We start from the raw sequence: 25483 nt of genomic DNA on the forward strand, positions 1-25483 counted from the left end.
TACAAGTAGAAATTTGCTAAAGTGAGTAGGAGAGAAGTATAGAGGCTAACATAAAAGTATATTTAATACATATCTGTTTTAAATTGTATCTACTATTTCAAAGTTAATGGAATTATACTCCCGGGGCTAAGAATGAGGGTTCTAGAGCCAACCTCTATTTATGTGGCTTGTGTAAATTAGTTGTTCTCTTTGTGCCTCAGTTTTACCTACAACACAGAAACAGTGATATTACCTACCTCATGGATTGTTGTGAAGATTAAATGAATTAGTACATTTACTACACATAGATCTATTTCTCAAAATAATGAGCATTCAGATGTTAGCCATCTGTAATGCAGTTGGTGATGATTATGATTATTAGAGTACATTTATAATTGGAGGATCATTTTTGCCGTAGGGAAATAGAATTATTAATAGTTTGAGGCACCTGAGAATATTATGTGAGAAACTGTTCACATTAACCACACCCTTAAGATGAGCTCTAATTTTGTTGTATTTGTCCAGTTTAAAGCCATCCAGTTACAATAGATGGGACTTTTATGTTTTGATTGCTTTTTATTCCAATACCTTAAATGGTCACAGGGTTATTTCAGTGAAGAGCAGTTAAGAGCCTTGAATAATCACAGGCAAATGTTGAATGATAAGAAACAAGCTCAGATCCAGTTGGAAATCAGGAAGGCCATGGAATCTGCTGAACAAAAGGAACAAGGTTTATCAAGGGATGTCACAACCGTGTGGAAGTTGCGTATTGTAAGCTATTCAAAAAAAGAAAAAGATTCAGGTGAGTATGTAAATGCTTTGTTTTTATCAGTTTTATTAAGTTAAAAAATGACCTTACTAACAAAATGATTATAAATCCAGATAAAGTATAAAGTTAGTTTATATCAGAGAAGCAAAATCCACTACTAACGCCCACAGAGAGATAATATAAAAGAGGATCTGTATTTATTTTGAAACAAAAATTTAAATGATAATCACTTCTTCCATTGCCTCTTTCTCATCTTTCTCCAAACAGTTATACTGAGTATTTGGCGTCCATCATCAGATTTATATTGTCTGTTAACAGAAGGAAAGAGATACAGAATTTATCATCTTGCAACTTCAAAATCTAAAAGTAAATCTGAAAGAGCTAACATACAGTTAGCAGTGACAAAAAAAACTCAGTATCAACAACTACCGGTACAAACCTTTCATTGTAATTTTTCAGTTTTGATAAGTGCTTGTTAGTTTATGGAATCTCCATATACTGAATTTTTGTTTTGTTTTCTGTAGGTTTCAGATGAAATTTTATTTCAGGTTTACCAGCCACGGGAGCCCCTTCACTTCAGCAAATTTTTAGATCCAGACTTTCAGCCATCTTGTTCTGAGGTGGACCTAATAGGATTTGTCGTTTCTGTTGTGAAAAAAACAGGTAATGCACAATATATTTAATTTTTTTATTGATTCTTTTGAAAAACATTGTCTTTTAAAATCTCTTATGATTAGTTGGAGCTACCAGTTGGCAAATTTGCTAGCTAGCTAGTGATCTGAAAGTAAGCCTCTGAACCTCTGATTTTTAATGAAAAGAAACTCTATATTATTTCAGGGGTAACAATTGACATCCTAGTCTGTGTACTTAATTTTATAGAAATTGTCCTTAATTTTATTTTCTGCAATTTATGTTTTCTTACTATTTCTAGTGTATGTATTTATCCCATTGTGATGTTATATTGGTGTCCTCAATTTATTTCTTTGGCAATACACTCTACTTTTCATTGTACAGGGCTATTTATTATCTCAGAGTCAAGCCTTTTTTTTTTTTTTTTTTTTTTTTTGAGACGAAGTCTCACTCTGTTGCCCAGGCTGGAGTGTAATGGCGCCATCTTGGCCCACTGCAAGTTCCGCCTCCCAGGTTCACACCATTCTCCTGCCTCAGCCTCCCGAGTAGCTGGGACTACAGATGCCTGCCACCGAGCCCGGCCAATTTTTTTGTATTTTTAGTAGAGACGGGGTTTCACCGTGTTAGCCAGGATGGTCTCAATCTCCTGACCTCGTGATCGGCCTGCCTCGGCCTCCCAAAGTGCTGGGATTACAGGCATGAGCCACCGCGCCCGGCCAGAGTCAAGCTTTTATTGAATATATGGTCTTACTAAGTTCAATAGCATGAATCTGTTGTGAAGAATTCAAGAATTTTCTTCTGTTTGTTGAGTTTTGTTTTCTTAGGAGTTTTGCTCTTTCTCTTTTGCTGTGCTCTTTTCTCCTTATTTTTTAAACGTGTTTGTGTTTGGTGAGTTATGTTTGAGTGCTTTGTGGGTTTTTCTTTGACTATATTATATTAGTAAGCCACATTGTTCCCATGCCATTTTATTTCATCTTGGTCACATTTGGATGACTCGTTTCACACATTTTATTGTTATTATAGAAGGTGGATAACTTTTGTTCATTTAATTCATCAATTTTTATTTAATGACTGTTATGTGCTAGACAGTGTTTTAAGTGCTGCTGCGTACATAGCAATTAACAAAACAGATAAGAATCCCTACCCTCATAAAGCTTACATTATGAGGTTGGGGGAGCGAGATTACAAAGAAATAAGTAACATACATGTGTATAGTTTTTTTAGTGCTCAGAAAAAAAATTAAGTGAGTTGGGGGGTAATGTCAGAGAAGAGAGAGGGATGTAATTTTAGATTGAGAGGTGAGGAGAGAGACCTCTCTGGAAAGCTGACATTTGAGTGAAACTTGAAGGAATTGAGGGAGTGAGGTGAGGCATGTGGCCATCTGGAGAAGAGCTTTCCAGGCAATTACAAAGGCCGCAGTGCAGCAGGATCATGCCTAGTGTGCTGTTAAGCATTGGCAGAGACCAGAGAGTGAGAAGTAACAGCCAGGGACAGAGGCAGTGAAGAGCCAGGTCGTGTGGGGGTCCTTGTGTGGACTGTAACTTCCTGTGATGACAGGAAGTCACAGGAAGATTCCAGGTAGAGGGACACAGTTTGACAGGTTTTCACAGGGTCATTCAGACTGCTGTGTTGAGAATAGACTGTAGGGGGCGCAAGAGTACAAACAAGCCATTTGGAGGCTCTTTCAAGCACTTAGGCAAAAGATGAAGATGAACCGAACAAAAGCAATGGCAGTGGTGAGAAGCAGTCAGATGCTTGTTGTATTTTGAAGGTAGAGGACAGTGCAGGATGGTCTGAGCATTGGGAAGAATGGAATTGCCACTTAGAAGGAAAGACTGCAAGAAAAGCAAGTATGTGGGGAAGTTCAGGAGCTCAGTTTTAGACAGTTAAGTTTTAGATGCTTATTAGGCATCTAAGTAGAAACGTCTCCTTGATGGTTACATAGGAATCTGTTCAGAGGAATGGCTGGACATGAATTTGGGAGTCTTTACTACAAATTTTTTTGTATTTTTAGTAGAGACAGAGTTTCACCATGTTAGCCAGAATGGTCTCGATCTCCTGACCTCGTGATCCACCCGCCTTGGCCTCCCAAAGTGCTGGGATTACAGGCATGAGCCACTGCGCCCGGCCAGTCATACAGGGGACATTTAAAGCCTTGAGACTGGATGAGATCACTGTGGGCATGGGAGTAGATAGAGAAGGGAAGAGATCCAAGACCTGACTGAAGCCTTTTATACTTAGAAGCAGGGAAATATAAATATAAATATAGGAGTCAGTAAAAGAAACAGAGGAATGGCCAGAGAGATTGGAGGAATACTGGAGAGAGTGAGGTATGCTGGCTGAAAGCCAAGAGAAAAAAAGAATTGTCGAGTAGTGAGAGTGATTAAGTCTGCCAAGTGCGATTTCATAGAATTGATAATGAAGTGAGGACCAAGAATTGATCATTGGCTTTAACACCATGGAGGAGCACTTTCAGTGGACTGAAGTGGGCCAGAGGAAATGCAGGGAAAGGAGGAATGACAGTGAATATAGGCATTTCAAGGATTTTTGCTTTAAGAGAAGAAGAGAAATGAATCAGTAGCCAGAAGGGGAATCAGGATCAAGAGAACATTTGCTTTTTCAGATGAAAGTGCTAATAGCATACTGATGAGATACTGTATGCTGATGAGAAAGATCCAATAAAGAAGGTAAAATGCAAGATGGAAGCAAAACAGGAACAGCTGTGGGGCGCTGTTCTCAGATACTGTGTGGTATGGTATCTAGAGGCTCTGTTGAGATTGGCCTTAGCTAGCAGGAGAGACTGTTCATCTGTAATCACAGGTACAGATACCAATGGAAGAGTTGATATACAAGAGGAAACTTGTGGCAGACCTCTTTTGATTGCTCTATTTCCTCACTGAAACAAGGCACAAAATCATCAGCTGAGAGTCAGAATGAAGAAAAGGGGGCCGGGTGCGGTGGCTAACGCCTGTAATCGCAGCACTTTGGGAGGCCAAGGTGGGTGGATCACGAGGTCAGGAGATCGAGACCATCCTGGCTAACACGGTGAAACACCGTCTCTACAAAAATACAAAAAATTAGCCGGGCCTGGTGGCGGGTGCCTGTAGTCTCAGCTACTCCGGAGGCAGAGGCAGGAGAATGGTGTGAACCTGGGAGGCGGAGCTTGCAGTGAGCCGAGATCGTGCCACTGCACTCCAGACTGGGAGACTCCGTCTCAAAAAAGAAAAAAGAAAAAGAAAAGGGTGTTGAAGGTTTGAGAGAAGAGGAAAGGCATGAAATCATTATCTAAGAAAATGGTAGAGTAAAAGGACTAAGTAAACACATCATGACTGCCAGGGCCCACTGGGGTTTAATGTTCATGAATATATTGTTGTTGTGTGATATTTTTTCAGCCGTGTTCAGCTCTGATGGTGTGGGCATGAAGTAGTTGGAAAGTAGAAATTAAGCAGGTCTGTAGTTTAGCTGGGTAAGTAATGCAAAGCAAGAAGGGCAAAGAATTTGGGGGTATATGCAAAAGGAGGATTTAAATAATTGACCTTGGACACAATGCAGAGCAAAGAAGAGACATTAGAAGAGTGTGGATCAATGAACAGGAGATAAGAAAAGCTGATTGTAGGTCCCGGTGGGTTTGAGTTAGGGTTTTAGAGGGAGTGAACTGGGCAGATCAAAGGTAGGTGGTTGAAGAAGGAGGTACTTTAAATTGAGATTCTGGGGGAAATGGAGTTATTGGAAATAAAAGTCTTGGGTATGTCCATTGGAGTTACCAATGGAAAATAGAGGACATGATCATTTAAGAAGAAAACAAGGAACTTGGGAGCAACAGAGTATTGGAAGGATTGCCTGTGAGGATACTGAAATTTCCAGGAAACAAGACCATCGTGATGACAGAATGACAGTGAGTTATGAGTTAAAATCTTCAAGGAATGAAAGGCAATGAGTGAGCCGGGGTCAATGGATGCCTGTACCAAGGAACAGTAATGAATGACAGAGTCTGATAACAGGAGGTTCAAAACTGAGTGTTTTTAGAGTGGGAGGAGCAGCAGTGAAGCATGAGGAAGACATCTGCCTCATCTCAGCCTCCAGTAGCACAAGGTCTGCAGGGGCAACTGTGCAGGCAGACAAGAACCAGATTTGTTGCAAAAAGATGGCAATGAGAGCACCTGCAGGAAAGGGTGAGGGTAGTAGAGATCTTACTGAGTTCCAGAGGCCCCAGTGAAAGGATTCGAGGAGATGAAGAGGTAGGAGGAGATGGTGCCCAGAAAGGCCACATCCACAGCCTGGAAACGGAATCCAGGGAATTTGGGACGACTGAGAGCCTGCGCTGCCTTTTTTAAATGTTAATTTTTGTGTGTATATAGCAGGTGTATATATTTATGGGGGAGCCTGTGCTTGTTATGGGGACTGACACGAGATTAGCTCTTGGCCCGAAGGCAAGGTGTGTGGGAGAAGAAAAAGTGAGGAGGCCTAGATGTCAGAGGAGTCCGGCTAAACCACTGCAGAACTGCTGCCTAATTCACAGCAACCATGAGTAAAAATGCTGATGATCATCAGGTCAAGGATAGTCTGGAGCAGTTAAGATGTCACTTTACATGGGAGGTATCAATTAAAGATGATGAAATGCCTGATTTGGAAAACAGAGTCTTGGACCAGATTGGGTTTCTAGACACTAAATACAGTGTGGGAATACACAATACACAACCTACTAGCCTATGTGAAACACCCGAAAGGCCAGAATGAGGAAGTGCTGGAGAACTTGAAAGAAGCTGACGACTTAATCCAGAAAGAACATGCCAATCAGTTAGATGTGAGAAGCCTGGTAACCTGGGGCAACTTTGCCTGGGTGTATTACCACATGGGCAGACTGGCAGAAACCCAGACTTACCTGGGCAAGGTAGAGAACATTTGCAAGAAGTTTTCAAATCCTTTCTGTTATAGAATGGAATGTCCAGAGATGGACTGTGAGGAAGAACGGGCCTTCCTGAAATGTGGAGGAAGGAATTATGAACAGGCCAAGGCCTGCTTTGAAAAGGATCTGGCAGTGGATGCTGATAACCCTGAACTCAACACTGGGTATGCCATCACCGCCTATCGCCTGGGTGGCTTTAAATTAGCAACAGCGGATCACAAGTCATTTTCTTTGCCTACCCTAAGGCAGGCTGTCAGGCTAAATGTAGATGATGGATATAGTAAGGTTCTCCTTGCCCTGAAGCTTTGGGATGAAGGACAGGAAACTGAAGGAGAAAAGTACTTTGAAGCAGCTGTGGCCAATACGTCCACGCAGACCTTCGACTTTGGATATGCAGACCTTTGTCTTTGGATATGTCTTTGGATATGTCTTCTCTTCTTACTGAAGAGAAGGCTTTGTGGATGAAGCTCTTGAGCTCTTAAAAACCTCCTTGCAGGCAACTCCCACTTCTGCCTTCCTGCATCACCATATAGGGCTTTGTGACAGGACACAAAATATCCAAATGAAGGAAGCTACCAACAGGCAGCCTAGAGGGCAGAACAGAGAAAAGGTAGACAAAATGATGAGATCAGCTGTATTTCATCTTGAATCTGCTGTGGAACAAAAGCCCACATTTGAGGTTGCCTATATAGACCTGGCAGGAATGTATATAGAAGCAGGCAATCACAGAAAAGCTGAAGACACTTTTCAGAAAGTGTTATGCATGAAACCAGTGGTAGAAGAGATAATGCAAGACAGTTATTTGCACTACGGTAGATTTCAGGAATTTCTAAAGAAATCTCATGTCAGTGCAATTAACCGTTATTTAAAAGCAATAAAAATAGAAAAGGCATAATTTTCAAGGGATGAAAGTGTCAATTCTTTGGAGAAACTGGTTTTAAGGAAACTTCAGAGAAATGCATTAGACCTGGAAAGCTTAAGCCTCCTTAGGTTTCTGTACAAATTGAAAGGAAACATGAATGAAGCTCTAGAGTACTGTGAGTGGGCCCTGAGACTGGCTGCTGAGTTTTAGAACTCTGTGGGACAAGGTCCTTAGGCACTCAAATATTGACCACTTTCATATTTCATTTGATTTTTTTGTTAACATGTACTAATCAAGGCTGAGGTGAGTGGATCACCTGAGGTCGGGAGTTCAAAAGCAGCCTGGCCAATGTGGCGAAACCCCTTCTCTACTAAAAATACAAAAATTAGCCAGGTGTGGTGGCACACACCTGTAATCCCAGCTACTCAAGAGGCTGAGGCAGGAGAATCGCTTGAACCTGGGAAGCAGAGGTTGCAGTGAACTGAGATCGCACCACTGCACTCCAGCCTGGGCCACAGAACGAGACTGCATCTCAAAATAAAGAAAAAGTGATAATCATCTTTTCTGCTTGCTGTTTTCAGAAACATATTATGTAATTCACTGTAATGATGTAATTATTGAACAGTTACTCAAATCTTATAAAATATTAGTTGCATTCAACAATTAGTGAATCAATGTGTGTGTGCATGTAAGAGAAACCATTTGTATGAAGCAGAAAAAAAATGTTAGGTAGATTTGTAGGAAACAAAACACTGGACTTACACTAAAATAAAGTGAGAAGTTTGGTGCCATGACCCAGTGTAATTCTTGACTCTCTTTCTACTTATCCAAGATTAATTCCCCGCCCCCCCGCCTTAGTTACAGTGTTAGGGCTAGATATTTGAGTTTCTATTCATGATACAGTATATATCCCTGGAAGATGTCTCTGGTTCTAGATCATTTTTCCCAGTTCAATGAGTAACGCTGTGTATTTATTTGCTATAACAAAGAACCATAGACTGGGGGCTTAAACAACAGAAATTTGTTTTCTCACAGTTCTGGAGGCTGGAAATCCAAGATCAAAGTGTTGGCAGGGTTAACTCCTTCTGAGGCTGTGAGAATCTGTTCATTGCCTCTCTCTCTGCTTCTGGTGATTTGCTGGTATTTTTTGGCATTCGTTGGCTTGTAGATGTCTCACCTCCACCTTTGCCCTCATCGTAAGGTGGTGGTCTCTCAATGTACATGTCTGTGTCTAAATTTCCCCATATATTAGGACACCACTCAGTATATTAGAGCCTACCCATATGTGTGGGTGGAGGATTACCCAGGTGCCGAGGCAAGAGACTGAAGGCACAAACTGTTTCAGTATAATAAAAAAAATAGTTAGATTAAGAATAGTCATAATACAAATTAGATATAGAGATGATCATGGACAATTAGCAATCATTATAAACCTTAATCATTAGCTTTTAGTAGTATTCTTTGCTGCATTACTAATATAACCTAGGAATAACTGGCGGGTGTAGGGTGAGGTGCTGAAGGGACATTGTGAGAAGTGACCTAGAAGGCAAGAGGTGAGCCTTCTGTCACTCCTGCATAAGGGCCACTTGAGGGCTCCTTGGTCAACCGGTAACAAGTGTCTGGGAAGGCACCCATTACTTAGCAGACCGCGAAAGGGAGTCTCCTTTCCTTGGAGGAGTCAGGGAACACTCTGCTCCACCAGCTTCTTGTGGAAGCCTGGATATTATCCAGGCCTGCCCGCAGTCATCCGGAGGCCTAAACCCCTTCCTGTGGTGCTGTGCTTCAGTGGTCACACTCCTTGTCCACTTTTATGCTTCTTCCATACTCTTGGTTCCTCTTTGAAGTTCGTAGTAGATAGCGGTAGAAGGAATAGTGAAAGTCTTAAAGTCTTTGATCTTTCTTATAAGTGCAGAGAAGAAAATGCTGACGTATGCTGCCTTCCCTCTCTGCTTAGGCTACCTAAAAGGGAAGGGCCCCCTATCCTGTAATCACGTGAATTGTTCACCTTGTCAGTCACTTAGAAGATTCACCCTCCTTACCCTGCCCTCTTGTCTTGTATGCAATAAATATCAGCCAGCTCAGCCATTCGGGGCCACTACCAGTCTCCCGCGTCTTGATGGTAGTGGTCCCCTGGGCCCAGCTGTTTTCTCTTTATCTCTTTGTCTTGTGTCTTTATTTCTTACAATCTCTTGTCTTCACACACGGGGAGAACACCCGCTAAGCCCTGTAGGGCTGGACCCTACACATATGACCTCTTTTTTTTTTTTTTTTGAGGTAGGGTCTCACTCTGTTGCCCAGGCTGGAGTGCAGTGGTGCGATCTCAGCTCACTGCAACCTCCACCTCCCCAGCTCGAACAATTCTTGTGCCTTAGCCTCCCGAGTAGCTGGGACGACAGGCACGTGCCACCACACATGGCTAATTTTTTGTATTTTAGTAGAGATGGGGTTTCACCATGTTGCCCAGGGTGGTCTTGAACTCCTGAGCTCAGGCAGTCCACTTGCCTCAGCATCACAAAGTGCTGGGATTATAGGCTTGAGCCACTGTGACCAGCGTGTCTTAGGATTTTTCAACTTTATAATGGTCTGAAAACAAAACATGAGTACCTTACAACTATTCTTTTTCACTTCCGGTACAGTATGCAATAAATTACATGAGATATTCAACACTTTTTTTTTAAAAAACAGGCCTTGTGTTAGATGATTTTGCTCAACTGTAGGCTAATGTAAGTGTTCTGAACACATTTAAGATAGGCTAGGCTAACCTCTATGCTCAGTAGGTTAAATGTATTAAATGCAATTTTTTTTTGAGATTGAAAGTCACATTTATTGCCACATGAAGGAAAGCCAATTAAGTCAAATTGATTAATGTTTGCAGAGTATATCTGTTTCGATCCTTTTGTTTTTAATCTACCTTTGTCGAATTTAAAGTGAGTGTCCTATAAGGAACAAATAGTAGGGTTATAATTTTTTATCCACTCTTTCAATCTCTGTCCATTGATTGGATATTTACATCATTTACAATGAATGTAATTATTGATATGCCAGCATTCAACTCTGTCATTTTATTATTTGTTTTCTATTTGTTTCTCCTGCTTTTCATTCCTCCATTTCTCTTTTCTTGCCTTCCTTGAAGGTTACTTAAATATATTTTAGGATTCCATCTTGATTTATTTTTAGTGTTTTTGGGTATTTTTGTATGATTTTTGTAGTTGTTTCTCTAGGTGTTACAACATACATGTATGACTTACAACAGTCTACTAGTATCAATATTCTACCACTCTAAGTGAAGCATGAGAATTTCGCTTTCATTTTGATTTTGGAGGGAAAGGGATTGGATAGTGACCATATACAGACCTTTATCTTCCCTACTTTTAAGTACTATTTTCTTGGATATCATAGTATTATTATTTTTGTTTTAATCATCAAACATAATTTATAAACTGCATGAGGAAATGATAGCTTATCATATATGTCCATTTCTCAAACTCTTTCCATTGTTTCTTCCTCCATCCTATCATGCTCAGTCCTGGTGCTCTGAGAGTCCTCCTTTAATCTTCTCTTTTCTGTTTAAACAATTTCTTTTAGGCAATCTTTGAGTTAGAGAAAATTCTTTTAGTTTTCTCTCATCTCAGAATATTTTATTTCTCTTTTATTCCTTGAGAATTGTTTCAGGATATAGAATTTGTAGTTGATAATTTTTTCTTTCAGTACTTGAAAAATATTGTGCCACTTCCTTCTGGCCTCTGGTCTTAGATGAGAAATCCGTCATCATTCCAATTGGTGTGTCCCTATTTAAATGCATTTTCAACTAACGACGGGTTTATTGTGACATAACCCCATCATAAGTTGTCCTCAACTGTTTCCAGATAAGGCTACATTCACAGGTACTGGGAATTAGTCACAATGCATCCTGTAACATCCTGGAATCTTTCCTTATGTCAGTCAGTCCTGGTCACGCGTTTGGTCCCCGGCAGTTTTTTCTCATTTCTATTCAGAAGAAGAAAAAGGTAAAGATACCTCTTCTGTTGTTTTCTTCAGATTTAGGAATAATAGAATTCTCAAAAATGTCATTTTACCAGTTTAGTTGGGGAAGGAGATTAGTCTCTGAGCCTTCCTGTGCTTAGTTCTATCCATAATCTTCTGTTTCTTAATCACCAGATTTTAAATTTTATATGATAGTCCATGTTTGTAGATTTTGGGTGAATGTTTCCTTTTTAAAATTTAATTTGTTTTTAAGTGTTAAAGTTCTATTAGAAAGTTTCAAGGAGCCACCTTAAACCAGAAGTCTTTATCTAACACCTGGATCTAGTCATGATGCCTCCCAGCTTAAAATCTTCAGTGGTCCCCTGTCCCTTAGAAAATGAAACCCAGACTCTTTCGTATACCCCTAAAACCATTCAACTTCCTGCCTTAAACCACCACCGTACACACTTCAGCTAAACTCTGATTTAGGCTGGGCGCAGTAGCTAATGCTTGTAATCCCAGGACTTCGGGAGGCTGAGGCGGGAGGCTCGCAAGGTGAGGAGTTTGAGACAAGCCTGGGCAACATAGTGAGATTCTGTCTCTATAAAAATAAAAGCTAAATTTAAAAAAAAAAAAAAACTACTTTAAAACATAGTAATAAAACAAACTGTACAAGTTCATATTCCTGATGCATGATAACATTTAATGCTTCCTACCTTTAAAAATGTTCTTTGTTTTGCTTAGATGTTCTTTTGTTCTTCCCCTCTTGATGAATTTGTCCTATTCATTATTCAGCTCAGATATTACCTCCCTAGTCAGATGCTTACAGTCTGGGTTAAATCCTCCTTCCTCCAGCTTTTGAAGCATTTTGTTTGCTTGGCTGTTTCAGCACTTGTCACATGGTCCATGATCCTACCTGTACATTTCTGAATAAGCCACCTACTAGCCCCAGTAATACAATGATCTCTTCAAGGACAGGGACTCTGGATTTCTACTTCCACTTCTGACATAATGGGTTGAAGCAGGGGTCAGTTGTTGAAAACTCCAGGTATACAGCATCTCATACAGTCCTCATCGTCACACTGTTCGTTTGCTGTTATCATCCCACTTTACAGATGGAGAAACTGGAGCTCGGAGAGGTTAAGTAGCCTGCTCAGGGTCACAGTGCTATAAATTGATTTGAACTCATGCTTTCAGGCCCTAAAGCTCTTACGTTCTTTCTTATACTTCATGCTGACAAAACAAAAGCAAACTCAACATTTGAGAGTTGGGCTTAAAACAGGGACATCTATATTTTTAATCTAATGCTTTGTTACTGTATTACAGAAACACTGATATATAATGAGTTAATTAAATGAGAACATTTCTTAGGTTGGGAAAGATTTGTTTTGGGGAAAGCCTGTTTCCCTGGGAAACAGACTTACAGATTTCATGTAGGAGATTAGAAAATGCCCTTAGGAACAGCACTTGTGAGGAAGCAAATGCAGCAGGATTGGGCAGAAGGAGAAGAAAGGTTCAGTTAGTCCCACAGGGACTTCTGGAGCTGGGTGGCCCTTCAGAATCTTGCTAGCCTGAGGCAAGAGCCAGTCATTGCATAGTGGCTCCTCCAGGAAAGGGCATAGCCTTAAGCAAGACAATGCCTTTCGACAGAGGGCAAGTCCAGGAGGGAACTCAGAGGTGAGTTGTCAATAGCTAGCCCTCCCCAGAAGCTGGAGGATCATGTGCCTTGGTCCTGAAGGGGATCTGCACCCGCACCATGGCATCCACTCCAGGTAGAATCTGTGACAGTGGTTTTATAAATTGCTGAGTCCTTTATTGTTTCAATGACATTTTCTAAAAGGAATTTAAAAGGTTCGAAGAATTCTATGCAAGTTCAGAGTAGGCCAGACCACAAAGCTGCAAAAAAAGTTTCTTCTTATCCTTTTGTCTTGTGAAGATTTACCTAGTGTAGGATTCTAAAAGTGTTACACTAAAAATTCTTCCAGTTGTTATCAGTTGTACAAGATGCATGATTATTAAAGAAATAAGTAAGGCTTCCATTTCTTTTGATGGAATTTGATCCAGACCTGGAAACCTCCACTTACATAAAAGTGAAATGAGGAAAGTACACTGTTTACTTTTTATTTTTCTGTATTCTAAATGTTTTTCAATAAACATGTATTTTGTAATTGGGGAAAACAAGATCTATTTAAAAAGGACATTTGGGAGCAGGACAGTACTATCATCAAGTTTTGAATATAATTAGAGGCAAATTCCAAAATTAGAAAATGGAACATGCTTGAGAAACTTATAATTTCTTTAAAAGCAGTGTTTAAAATTAAGATCCATTAAATAAATTTGAAATGAAAAGAAAGAAAAGATGAACCATCATTTGCAATAGGATAAACATCCTTATCTGAGAATGACATTTCCATTCCCTGTTATTTACAACGGATACATAATTCTCAGAGTAACAAAAACAAGAAAGTATAAAGAGTAGAATTAAATGCTTAGTGCCTCTTCCAACTCTAGCTTTCCTAGCCTCACTTCTATCCTGGTTTATCCCGGGATAGAATGGATAGCACCTACCCATCTTTCACTTTAGAATTTTATAACTCTTGGCCAGGCACAGTGGCTCATGCCTGTAATCCCAGCACTTTGGGAGGCCAAGGCAGGCGGATCACTTGAGGCCAGGAGTTCAAGACCAGCCTGGCCAACATGACTTGAACCCGGGAGGCAGAGGCTGCGGTGACCCAAGATTGCACCACTGCACCCCAGCGTAGGCCACAGAGCGAGACTGCGTCTCAAAAAAAAAAAAAAAAATTATAACTCTTTATTTTGAACTAATTTCAGACCTTTAAACAAGTTGCAAAAATCGTGGAATTTCCAAATATTCCTCACCTAGCCTCCCTAATGTTAACATCTTGCATAACCATAGTACAATTAGAATCAGAAAGTTAATCGTGGTATAATTACCCATATTGTATAGATGTATTTGAAAAATTGTTTGAGTTTAAGGTATTTTACCCTGTTTCCCCTTTTTTGTTCTGGGATCCCAAATTGCATTTAGTCATTTTTTTCCCCTGTATTTTCTACCAATCTTTAACACTTCCTGTCTTCTTTTTCATGTTCATTATGCTTTTGAATAGACCGATCAATTATTTTGTAGCATTGCCCCCAATTTGAGTTCGTCTGATGTTTTCTCATGACTAGGATGAAGTTATGCATTTCTGGCAAGACTACCACTGACGTGATGATGTGTCTTTCTCAGTACATCATATCAAGGGGTTAATGATACTGATCTTAATCACTTGGTTAAGGTGATATCTGCTGGGTTTCTCCTCTCTACAATAACTTCCTTTTTCTTTGTAGTTAATAAATATCTTGGGGGAGATTCTTTGAGACTGAATCCTATTTCACATCAAACTGTAGCATTCATCAGTTGATTTTGTTTGCAACAATGATTACTGTGGTATTTGCCTAATTATGATTTTTCCCCCTTTCTTTCCTTCTACATTAATTGGAATTCATTGGAATTCTATAAGGAAAAGCTGTGCCCTTTCCACCAGTGTATTTATTTGGTTATTTATATCAGTGTGGACTCAAGAACATTTATTTTATTCTGCAGGTTAAAATTTAGTACCTTCATTATTTTATTGTTTAACGTTTTTTTTTTAGCTTTGACCATGAGGAGCTTTTTCATATAGACTCCTGTGTTGTTTCAACAAGCTTTCTTCACGTTTTGAACATTTCCTTATTTTTTGACATCACAAGATGTTTCAAGTTCATCTTGTATGTTCCCTGCCCCAGTCTTGGAATCAGCCATTTCTCTTGGCTCCTTTTTTTAGTAGAAAATGGTGTTTAGATCCAAGATCTGGTTGCTAGATAGGCTCATTACTTTACTGTGGAGGCATCAGTACTGCCAGGCCCTCTCAGCAGACAGAGGTGGGAAATGTTTGTCTTCCATTTTGGATTCCCTCATATCTAGTTGGATTTGTTTGTTGGTTGGTTTGTTGGGTATGTGAAATATCACTGCGGTTCTAGGAGTCAGACCTGTACAAAAAGATGTGCTTAACATCACTTCCTCCTTATCCTTGCAGTCCCAATCCTAATCCTCCTTTTTCCCCCACTAATACCCTGTTCCTTTAGTTTCTGGTTTATCCTTCCTGATTTCTTTTGCTCAAATGAACAGATACATGTATATTTTCTTATATCCCCTTCTTCCTTATAAGAAGGGGAACATACTCTAGCCTTTCTTTTATGCTTTTCTTTTTTAGCTCAACACTGTGTCCTGGAAATCAGTTCATAGAAATCATCCTCACTCTTTTTTGCAGCTACGTGGTACACCATTGTTTGGATATACCATAGTTTATCTAACTCTATCCTGTATATGAGCTAATAAAAGCTGCTTCCAATATTTTATAATTATAATGTTTCAGTGGGTAACCTTGTTCACAGGTGTTTTCGTGAACTTTATGTTCATGTGTATTTTACTATTATTAGAGGTCTATCTTCAGAGTGGAGTACAAGAAATGGGATTACTGGGTGCAAAGGTAAATGCATATGTGGCTTTGCTAGGTATTGCCAAATTTATCTCCAGAAAGCTTGCACAAATCTGTACTCCTGTTAGCAATGTATGCATATACCTACTTCCACATGACTTCAGTAAAAGAATGTGTTGTCAGGCCGGCGTGGTGGCTCACGCTTGTAATCCCAGCACTTTGGGAGGCCGAGGCGGGCGGATCACGAGGTCAGGAGATTGAGACCACGGTGAAACCCCGTCTCTACTAAAAAATACAAAAAATTAGCCGGGCGTGGTGGCGGGCGCCTGTAGTCCCAGCTACTCAGAGAGGCTGAGGCAGGAGAATGGCGTGAACCCGGGAGGCGGAGCTTGCAGTGAGCCGAGATTGCGCCACTGCACTCCAGCCTGGGCGACAGAGCGAGACTCCGTCTCAAAAAAAAAAAAAAAAAAAGAATGTGTTGTCATATTGGTATTGAAATTTTAGCACTGTAAGCAACAGGTCATTTTGGAAAACCTGAGCTTTCACCAAATTCAGCTATTTTGATTTGCTTTTACTATTAGCATGTACCAAAATAAATAGACATATTAGAGTTTCCTTTCTTGCATCTTAAAATTCATCTAACACATCTATAATAACATTCTTTTTTTTTTTTTTTTCATTCTAGGACTTGCACCTTTCATCTATTTGTCAGACGAATGTTATAATTTACTGGCAATAAAGTTTTGGATAGAACTTAATGAAGACATTATTAAGCCTCATATGTTAATTGCTGCAAGCAACCTCCAGTGGCGACCAGAATCCAAATCAAGCCTTCCTACTTTATTTGCTGGAGATTTTTCTGTGTTTTCTGCTAGTCCAAAAGAGGGCCACTTTCAAGAGACATTCAACAAAATGAAAAATACTGTTGAGGTAAGGTTACTTTTCAGCATCACCACACATTTTGGTATTTTTCTATTTTGACAGTCCAGTGTCAAGGAAATAGCTTTTATACAAATTGGATAGTTGAGGTAGTGTGTGAGGTAAAGTTTAATCATATATTAATTGCCCATGAACCTCAGGAGATGTGGGAATGGGGAAATGACAGCAACTAGAAAGAGAAGAATGACTTGAAGGGAAATGAGTTGGGAGAAATTGTGAGAAGGATGTTCAGAAATGCAGACTTTGTAAGCAAACTGGAAATTGGTTACAAGAATAATATGAGTTATCTGTGGTTTGCAGCAGTTAGCAGTGTGATTAGTTAATATGCAGACTACAGGTTTACATTTAAACTTCATATCTAGTGTTTTATACAGATTATATCTCTTTGACTTGATTTAATACCAGATAAGAGACACTGACATTATTTTCCCTAGATCATGTATGCATTTTCTGCTTAAATCTATATATACATTATATAATATTAGCTGGTGTTTATTGAGTGTTTACTATATGTCAGACCTTGTTCTAAGCTTCTCATTTAGTTCTCCCACAACCTTATGAGGTAGGGAACTGTTTTTCTATTTTATCAGTGAGAAACAGGTTAAATGGCTTGCCTTAGGTCAAATGCCAAGTTAGTAAAACTAAGATTCATACTTAGGCCATCGAATGCAGAACCCAGACTAGGAACTGCTACGCAATGCTGCTTCCCAGTAAAATTTGAGATTTCATGAATTGGTAACTAGTGAAGAATACACAAAAAATAAGCCTCTTAATTCTGTAGTTTAATATTTGAAATGTGTGTTATTCAGAATTTATATAAAAATATATTTTAAAAGCATTAGAGTAGCTGTATAAAGAAAGCTGTGTTGATATTTTACCTAAAGACTCTATGCATAAGGAATAACACTCTGCTATATCTAGTTTCTAAATTAGGGGTGGGAGTTGTAGTCATTATTTAGTTCCCATACAGTGTATCTACTGTTTACACCCTAGATTTTCTTTCTTTCTTTTTTTTTTTTTTTAAGAGACAGAGTCTTGCTTTGTCACCCCCAGGCTGTAGTGCAGTAGCACAATCTCAGCTCACTGCAGTCTCTGCCTCCTGGGCTCAAGCGATTCTCGTGCCTTAGCCTCCCAAGTAGCTGGGACTACAGGTGCGTGCCACCACACCCAGCTAAATTTTGTATTTTTAGTAGAGACATGGTTTCACCATGTTGGGCAGTCTGGTCTTGAACTCCTGGCCTCAAGTGATCTGCCCACCTCGGCCTCCCCAAGTACTGGGTTTACAGGCGTGAGCCACCGAGCCCGGCCTACACCCTACATTTTCTCTGAGACATCTTCAAAGGCAGTTTACTAATCCTGCTGAAGAGACAACTGTCATTTACGTAGCATTTTAAAGTTTTACAAAATACTGTCATGAATTAGGTTAAACCATATGAAATTGCTGATACTTGACCAGTTGTGACTTCTCAAACAACAGTTTCATGTAGTTTAACCTACAAATTATTTCAATTAATTCTTGGAACAGACGTGAGGTAGGTGAGGCAATTCTCTCTTTTCACTAACCAAAGAAGTACCTTTATAGATGTGAGATGATTCCCAGCTATTAAGTAGTAAATAGAACTAGGACTTGAGCCCCAATCTTCCAGCTTCAATTCAGATCATATGACAGCTTGCTGATTAAACTAGATGACTGAGAAGATCTCTTTCCTTCAGATACACATACTTTTTCTCTGTTCCCCTCTCCCTATCAGCTAGATTCCCCTAAATCACTGATACTGGTTTTGTAATTTTGCATAGGCATGTTTGACAATTGGTATCACATTTAGGGTTTTTCATTCTTTTTTGGTCTGAACTTTTCATTTCTGCTTTTAAAGGAAATACTTTTGGAAACATAAATATGTGGGTTTGCAATTTATAAAGCAGCTTTTCCATTTATTTTCTTAGAATATTGACATACTTTGCAGTGAAGCAGAAAACAAGCTTATGCATATACTGCATGCAAATGATCCCAAGTGGTCCACCCCAACTAAAGACTGTACTTCAGAGCCGTACACTGCTCAAGTCATTCCTGGTACAGGAAATAAGCTTCTGGTAAGTTAATGTAAACTCAAGGAATATTATAAGTATTATATATGGAGGCCATCATATACTCTGTTGTATACCTAGTAAACATGGTAAAATGTAATTAAACTTAACTAGAAAGTGTGGTTGTTATGTGGCTGCTGTAAGTATAGGTTATTTAGAAATTTTATTTATTGAAGCAAGATATGAAACTTTGGGTGCACACTTTCCAAACAGGTGCTTTCATTTACATGTGATTGAAAAGTATTTTTTGCCTATTTATTTCACTGTTCCATACAATTAGGGTTGTTTCTAAGCTGTTTGTAAGCTGTTTCTAAGCCATTTAAGTGGTTAAATCACAGTAGATGCAAATCAAGCTAAAGTCTTTAATACTGGCTAATGGCTGATTCTTAAATAGCTAATACTTGCTAAGGGTATCTATATTAACTCATTTAATCCTCATAACAACCCTATGAGATAAAACCTAAGTCCTCGCTTAACATTGTCAATAGGTTTTTGGAAACTGATTTTAAGGGAAGTGATGTATAACAAAACCATTTTGTTTTCTCATCACTGTTCTAACAAAACGATGTTGAAGGAGATGACATTGCTCAAAGACCTGCTATACGTTGTTTGACTTAAAGTCACAGTTTCCAAGAACCTATCAATGACGTTAAGTGAGGACTTTACTGTATTATCCTCATTTTATAGATGAGGAGACTATGGCATAGAGAGAGGTTAAGCAATTGCCTAATAAGGTCACAAAGCTAGAAAAGTAGGTATTAGAACCCAGATAGTGTGTGTTCTCAAGGTGGCTTTAAAATGTTTATCTTTGTTTAATCTGTTAATAATAAAAAAGAAAAGATTAAAAAGCATAAGTGACATCCCCTACCTCCTTTTTTATCTTTTACTGTGATTATTCTTCATCTTCCTTTCTTTTCATGTCATTTTCTATGCTCTTATGTATAATTACTTCCATCTAGAATAGGAATAATGTGAATTGAAATCACCTAACCTATTAGCAGTTAGGGGAGGGATACTGTGTGTAATATTTGCGTGCTTAAATATTTTCAATGAAAAGTTACTTTGATTTAGTTTTTCGTGTTGGTACATAATTATGATAGGCTACATTTTCATTTTTTTATCAGATGTCTTCTCCTAATTGTGAGATATATTATCAAAGTCCTTTATCGCTTTGTATGGCCAAAAGGAAGTCTGTTTCCACACCTGTCTCAGCCCAAATGACTTCAAAGTCTTGTAAAGGAGAGAAAGAGATTGATGACCAAAAAAACTGCAAAAAGAGAAGAGCCTTGGATTTCTTGAGTAGACTGCCTTTACCTCCACCTGTGAGTCCCATTTGTACATTTGTTTCTCCGGCTGCACAGAAGGCATTTCAGCCACCAAGGAGTTGTGGCACCAAATACGAAACACCCATAAAGAAAAAAGAACTGAATTCTCCTCAGATAACTCCATTTAAAAATTTCACTGAAATTTCTCTTTTGGAAAGTAATTCAATAGCTGACGAAGAACTTGCATTGATAAATACCCAAGCTCTTTTGTCTGGTTCAACAGGAGAAAAACAATTTATATCTGTCAGCGAATCCACTAGGACTGCTCCCACCAGTTCAAAAGATTATCTGAGACTGAAACGACATTGTACTACATCTCTGATCAAAGAACAGGAGGGTTCCCAGGCCGGTACAGAAGAATGTGAGAAAAATAAGCCGGACACGATTACAACTAAAAAATATATCTAAGCATTTGCAAAGGCGACAGTCAATTATTGACGCTTAACCTTTCCAGTTTGTAAGACTGGAATATAATTTCAAACCACACATTAGTACTTATGATGCACAATGAGAAAAGAAATTAGTTTCAAATTTACCTCAGCATTTGTATATCAGATGTTCTTTGCCCGATTCTGTATTGGTATACTTTTGCTTCAGTTGCATATCTTAAAACTAAATGTAATTTATTAACTAATCAAGAAAAACATCTTTGGCTGAGCTCAGTGGCTCATGCCTGTAATCCCAACACTTTGAGAAGCTGAGGTGGGAGGAGTGCTTGAGGCCAGGAGTTCAAGACCAGCCTGGGCAACATAGGGAGACCCCCATCTTTACAAAGAAAAAAAAAGAGTGGGGAAAAGAAAATCTTTTAAATCTTTGGATTTGATCACTGCAAGTATTATTTTACAAGTGAAATAAACATACAATTTTCTTTTAGATTCATTAAATGAAATGAGGTCTCTTAGTATAGTTATTTTGATGCAGATAATTCCTTTTAGTTTAGCTACTATTTTAGGGGATTTTTTTTTAGAGGTAACTCACTATGAAATAGTTCTCCTTAATGCAAATATGTTGGTTCTGCTATAGTTCCATCCTGTTCAAAAGTCAGGATGAATATGATAGAGTGGTATTTCCTTTTGAGCAATTCTTCATCCTTAAGTCAGCATGATTATAAGAAAAATGGAACCCTCAATGTAACTCTAATTCCTTTTTACTCTTCCAATGTGATCTCTGAAATTCAATTACTTCATCTAAAAATTCAGATACTTCAAATCAGAAGTTTTCATAGTTAATTTTTTTTTCAACAAAATGGTCATCCAAACTCAAACTTGAGAAACTATCTTGCTTTCAAATTGGCACTGATTCTGCCTGCTTTATTTTTAGCACTATCACAGGACCCAGAGCCTATGCCCTTTTAAACTTACCACAAAAGCAGATTAGTTCAATTTAAGATGATACTCTCATTTGTTACTTCCTTTTTTTTTTTTTTTTTTTTGGAGATGGAGTCTCGCTTTGTCGCCCATGCTGGAGTGCAGTGGCATGATCTTGGCTCACTGCAGCCTCCACTTCCCGGGTTCAAGTAATTCTCCCACCTCAAGCCTCCGGAGTAGCTGGGATTACAGGGACACACCACCATGCCCAGCTAATGTTCGCATTTTTAGTAGAGACTGGGTTTTACCATGTTGGCTAAGCTGGTCTCAAACTCCTGACGTCAGGTGATCCATCCGCCTCAGCCTCCCAAAGTGCTGGGATTATAGGCATGAGCCACCGTGTCCGGCCTTATTTGTTACTTTCTTATGTTTAATAGAGAAAAGGGATAAAGCATTTCTAACTGGGAGTTGAGTTAATAGCATGGAGAAGTTCTTAAATCACATGTTTTAATGCCTTAAATGTATATATAATATCATGTTTTCAAATCTCATTATAAATACGTTTAAAGCCAAGAATAAATCTTTTAAAAAATTGTTTCCTTCCATAACTGTGATCCATGATTTTTCTCTTCTGTAAAAAGCATTAACAGAATTGTCTATTTTGCTACTCCTCGTAACTTAAGTATTCTGCAAGTCTTATTAATGAGACTTGTTTTGTTTCTAAAACAGTTTGGTTTTCACATCCTAATTTTGCAGTGATCCACTCTAGAACAAGGAATAAAACTTGGGTTTCAGGAGAACAGAAAAAATTACAAGAATTTAACCTTTTCTTTTTTGAATCCTTGGTAAAACTGCTATTGTCTGTTCTCATGTAGAACACCCATTATGTTGATAGATATGTAATGCACACACTCTTTTTTATAAATTATAAATAACATCCAAGCTACATGAACAAAATATGAAGCTTGAGTATATGTGTATATTATCCCCTCAAAAGTGACAATTTAATGATTACAAAGTCAACATACTGCATCATAAGGGATAATGGTAAAAATTTGTGTTATTTATTCAGCAGTCATTTAATGAGACCCTATTGCACATAAAAAGCATTTGCCAGTTCTATGAATGATGCAAACAGTGAACACAATACAAGTCAATATTGGGTGTTCAAAGAGTTATACAAATCAGAAGCCATGGGAGTTGAAAGGAAAAACAGATCACTTCTATAGGGGATAAAGTTGATGGCATTTAATCAATTTGTATGGTTTACAAACCAAATATTTCAGGGGTCAGCTAGGGAAAGAAGAGACATTAAATAGGCCAGGAAACTATTCTTTGGAGCTCTACAAAAGTTATATAACCCAGAGCCACTTCTCCATAGTGGTCGTTCACTTAACCCAGGTAAGCCAAAAACCCTAAAGCAGGGAGCCAGCCAAGTCTGGAGGGCTTGAATCTGGTCCTTTGAACCGCTCCTGTGAAATCAAAGGAGGGTAATTTCCACTTTGGCCTCTCTGACATTTCTCCCCTCTACTAGCCCAGATGAGTCAAGCCATCCATATTGAGCGGGTTATGCCACCACCCTATCAACCAAGATACCCAGGACTACCTGGGCCTGGAAAATCGGAGCATTATTAAGTAAGTGGATCATTAGGAGATTATTATATGTTGTGCTTGGAGATACAGAATTCAGCAAAACTGATAAAACCTTAGATTCATTGGGATTTACTATTGTCAGCCAAACTTACTCAAAGGAGATACCAGTTTTTAAAATGTTACTGAAGAAAACATGACACCTGTGGTGTTGGTAGTCGTGGAGATGTTGAGCAGGTTTCAGTAGTGTCAGACAATGTTAAAACAGTCTCATGTACACAGATCAAATAGATAAGCAACTAAATTAGAAGGTTGCTTTTGTCATTACCTTTACGATTCCTAATTATTAAAAAAAGACTGGTAAATAAGCCTGTGATACAGAAAAACTGGTATATTGTTGAGTTTCTTGGCATTTAGGTAATTAAATTTTTTTATTGTTGAACAAAAAAAATCCAATGACAAATCCATATAAATGTGATACCATTTACAATTTTTAATAACCATAAAAGCACCATTATATAAGACACTTAAAATAATTTTTCACAGAACATTAGAAAGAAGCTGTTGGCCAACAAGAAATAGAGCATACGTCCTCTGTGGTCTTGTCTATCATGATGTCACACTAAATCGGATTCCAACCTGTCAAATTAATTTGGATTCATAAATTCAGCATCAGTATAAGAAGACATTCCAGAGTTGTGAGGACTTGATTGTCTTAATGCCACATAAAACATCAACTGCTCATTTTGTAATGAGCATGGCTTTTATATATCCCTGTATGACCTATATCCTGGGGTGCCTAACTTCTTGCACTCCCAAACATTTGAGCTGCCAACTAATTACACGTTAATAGGCATAATTTTAGAAGTTGTTTATTCCTTTTAAAAGTCAGTGTTTTATGAAGGCAGGCTTACTTGATTTACACTATTAGCACAACAGCCAAAAGTTATTCAGGTTTAATCCTGCTGAATAAAGTAGTAAAAACACAAGGTGTGACTTTAAATAATGACACTGATTTCCCTCAGTAGCTCCTATAGCTATTAAGGATTTGACAGTATTTTTAACAATGATACATCATTAAAATAAAGGAATAACTTCCCAAAGTGTCTACTTTGAAGGACAATGTTCCCTTAGATGTAATACTTTCTGGCATATTAAAGGAAAATCAGTATCATAGAATCGCACATCTCACATTTTTAGATACATAGATTATCAAAATAGCAATGGCACTAAAACTTTTCCTGCCCCCACCACTTCTCTCCACCTTCCCAACTTTCCTGATGGAGATGAATTTCCTGAAAAAATAAATAGATCACTTCAGAGAAAATGGTACTGAAGCTTATATATAATATAAACACTTTATTTCATCTATGAACCTATGTAAATATATTCTTGGGTGTGTTCTCAAGTTTTGGTTTCAAATTCTTACCCTAGAGAAAGAGATTGTTTACTCAAATCTGCAGAATTCCCAGCATCAGACCATGCATATAGAAGCACTTTAACAAATTTTGGGGAAGATAATGAATATAATGACTTTGCTCAGAAACTTTTGAGTTCAGCTATTTACACTGGAATTGGAGCTCTGACCAAAATGCAACAAAGAATAACAGAAACTGAAGTAGAAACTGACTTAGGAAAATTCTGCATGGCTGTAAGATAGGCCTCTAATATCCATGGTGACAACCGCCCCTTCTGTGATAGGAGCTCTCATTTGTAAATCTGCCGTGGGCCCTCCGGTTTGGAAATTCTGTGTAGGAATTCCAGTATCTGGCATTGTTGGAAGGCAATGCATTATTCCTGTCCTGGTTTCTGTTCATTCTGCTTGGTTTTTCTGCATGAAGCACACTCTGAAAAGTAACATCATGTTCATACCGTTCTTTCATTCGGTGGATTTTTTCTCTTGAGACACCATGAATGTTTCTTCTACATAGATAAAAAATGCATTTAGTTAAGGCAGGATACCGCAATGAGTTACTTCTTATATTTTACAAGTCCTCTAGTATTGCAGATATTGCAGTCCCTGTTCTCAGGACTTAGCGCTGGCAAAAGCATAACATCTTGTTCAGCAGTTCTCTTTCAGCCTCCACTCATGTTTTTCATGCTGCCCTGCACACCCCCAAACCACCCTGAGGCTAGCAAGGAGCTAAAACTTCAGAAATGCTTTGTTTCTGGTCCTCTCAGTTATGTGCTTCAAGACATAAAAGAACACCGTGAGATTTTTAAAAAAGCATACATTTGCCTGTTAATGTCATGCATATATCTATCTATTTATGTTAATCAGTCCCTGATATATATTTCTAGGAGATGCTTATTAAAACAATCTTAAATTCTAGTGGGCAGAAGAATCAACTGGGGATATAGTTAGAAATATAATTACCAGAGATTCCAACTACTGAATGGGGTCCATGAACTCGGATTTTAATAGCCACCTGAGGCAATTCTGATGGAGAAGTCCACAGATCCACTTTGAAGACACTATCTGCCTATTACCATAAGAGGAACCAGCCTTACTCCTAAGAAGTAAATTCTTATCTCACTGGCTATTTTAAGTCAATGACATTATCAAATAATACAGATAGAGAATATCCGAACCCATGCATTCAATCAACAAGTTAGTATTATTTGAACATTTATTGCTTTATAAATT

General features: G+C 38.5%; 2 protein-coding genes and 1 pseudogene across 24 annotated transcripts in view; 2 read left to right on the top strand and 1 right to left on the bottom strand.

The window, feature by feature from the left end:
* The window catches only part of BRCA2 (BRCA2 DNA repair associated), an 85387-nt gene extending 63546 nt beyond the window's left edge, over nt 1-21841 (top strand). For 4 of the 7 annotated variants that reach the window (XM_055244877.2, XM_055244880.2, XM_055244879.2 and 1 more), the window contains 6 exons: nt 583-781; nt 1016-1179; nt 1273-1411; nt 16276-16520; nt 18474-18620; nt 19739-21841. In XM_055244877.2, coding sequence (XP_055100852.1) covers nt 583-781; nt 1016-1179; nt 1273-1411; nt 16276-16520; nt 18474-18620; nt 19739-20347 — 1503 coding nt within the window. In that variant the 3' untranslated portion in view covers nt 20348-21841. Of the gene's footprint in view, nt 1-582; nt 782-1015; nt 1180-1272; nt 1412-16275; nt 16521-18473; nt 18621-19738 lie in introns of those variants that run through there. The other 3 variants (XM_055244878.2, XR_010116096.1, XM_063619273.1) reach the window with 3 other exon arrangements.
* LOC129464044 (interferon-induced protein with tetratricopeptide repeats 1-like) lies at nt 5838-7698 on the top strand (annotated as a pseudogene).
* A 447-nt stretch (nt 21842-22288) lies between the features above and the next one.
* Nucleotides 22289-25483, bottom strand: part of N4BP2L1 (NEDD4 binding protein 2 like 1) — a 34236-nt gene continuing 31041 nt past the window's right edge. For 9 of the 17 annotated variants that reach the window (XM_063619310.1, XM_055244912.2, XM_055244910.2 and 6 more), the window contains one exon: nt 22289-24759. In XM_063619310.1, the coding sequence (XP_063475380.1) occupies nt 24501-24759 (259 nt within the window). In that variant the 3' untranslated portion in view covers nt 22289-24500. Of the gene's footprint in view, nt 25320-25483 lie in introns of all 17 variants that reach the window. The other 8 variants (XM_063619308.1, XM_063619306.1, XM_063619307.1 and 5 more) reach the window with 4 other exon arrangements.

The sequence above is a fragment of the Symphalangus syndactylus genome, chromosome 15 (genome assembly GCF_028878055.3).
Source record: "Symphalangus syndactylus isolate Jambi chromosome 15, NHGRI_mSymSyn1-v2.1_pri, whole genome shotgun sequence".
NCBI classification, from domain to species: Eukaryota; Metazoa; Chordata; class Mammalia; order Primates; family Hylobatidae; genus Symphalangus; species Symphalangus syndactylus.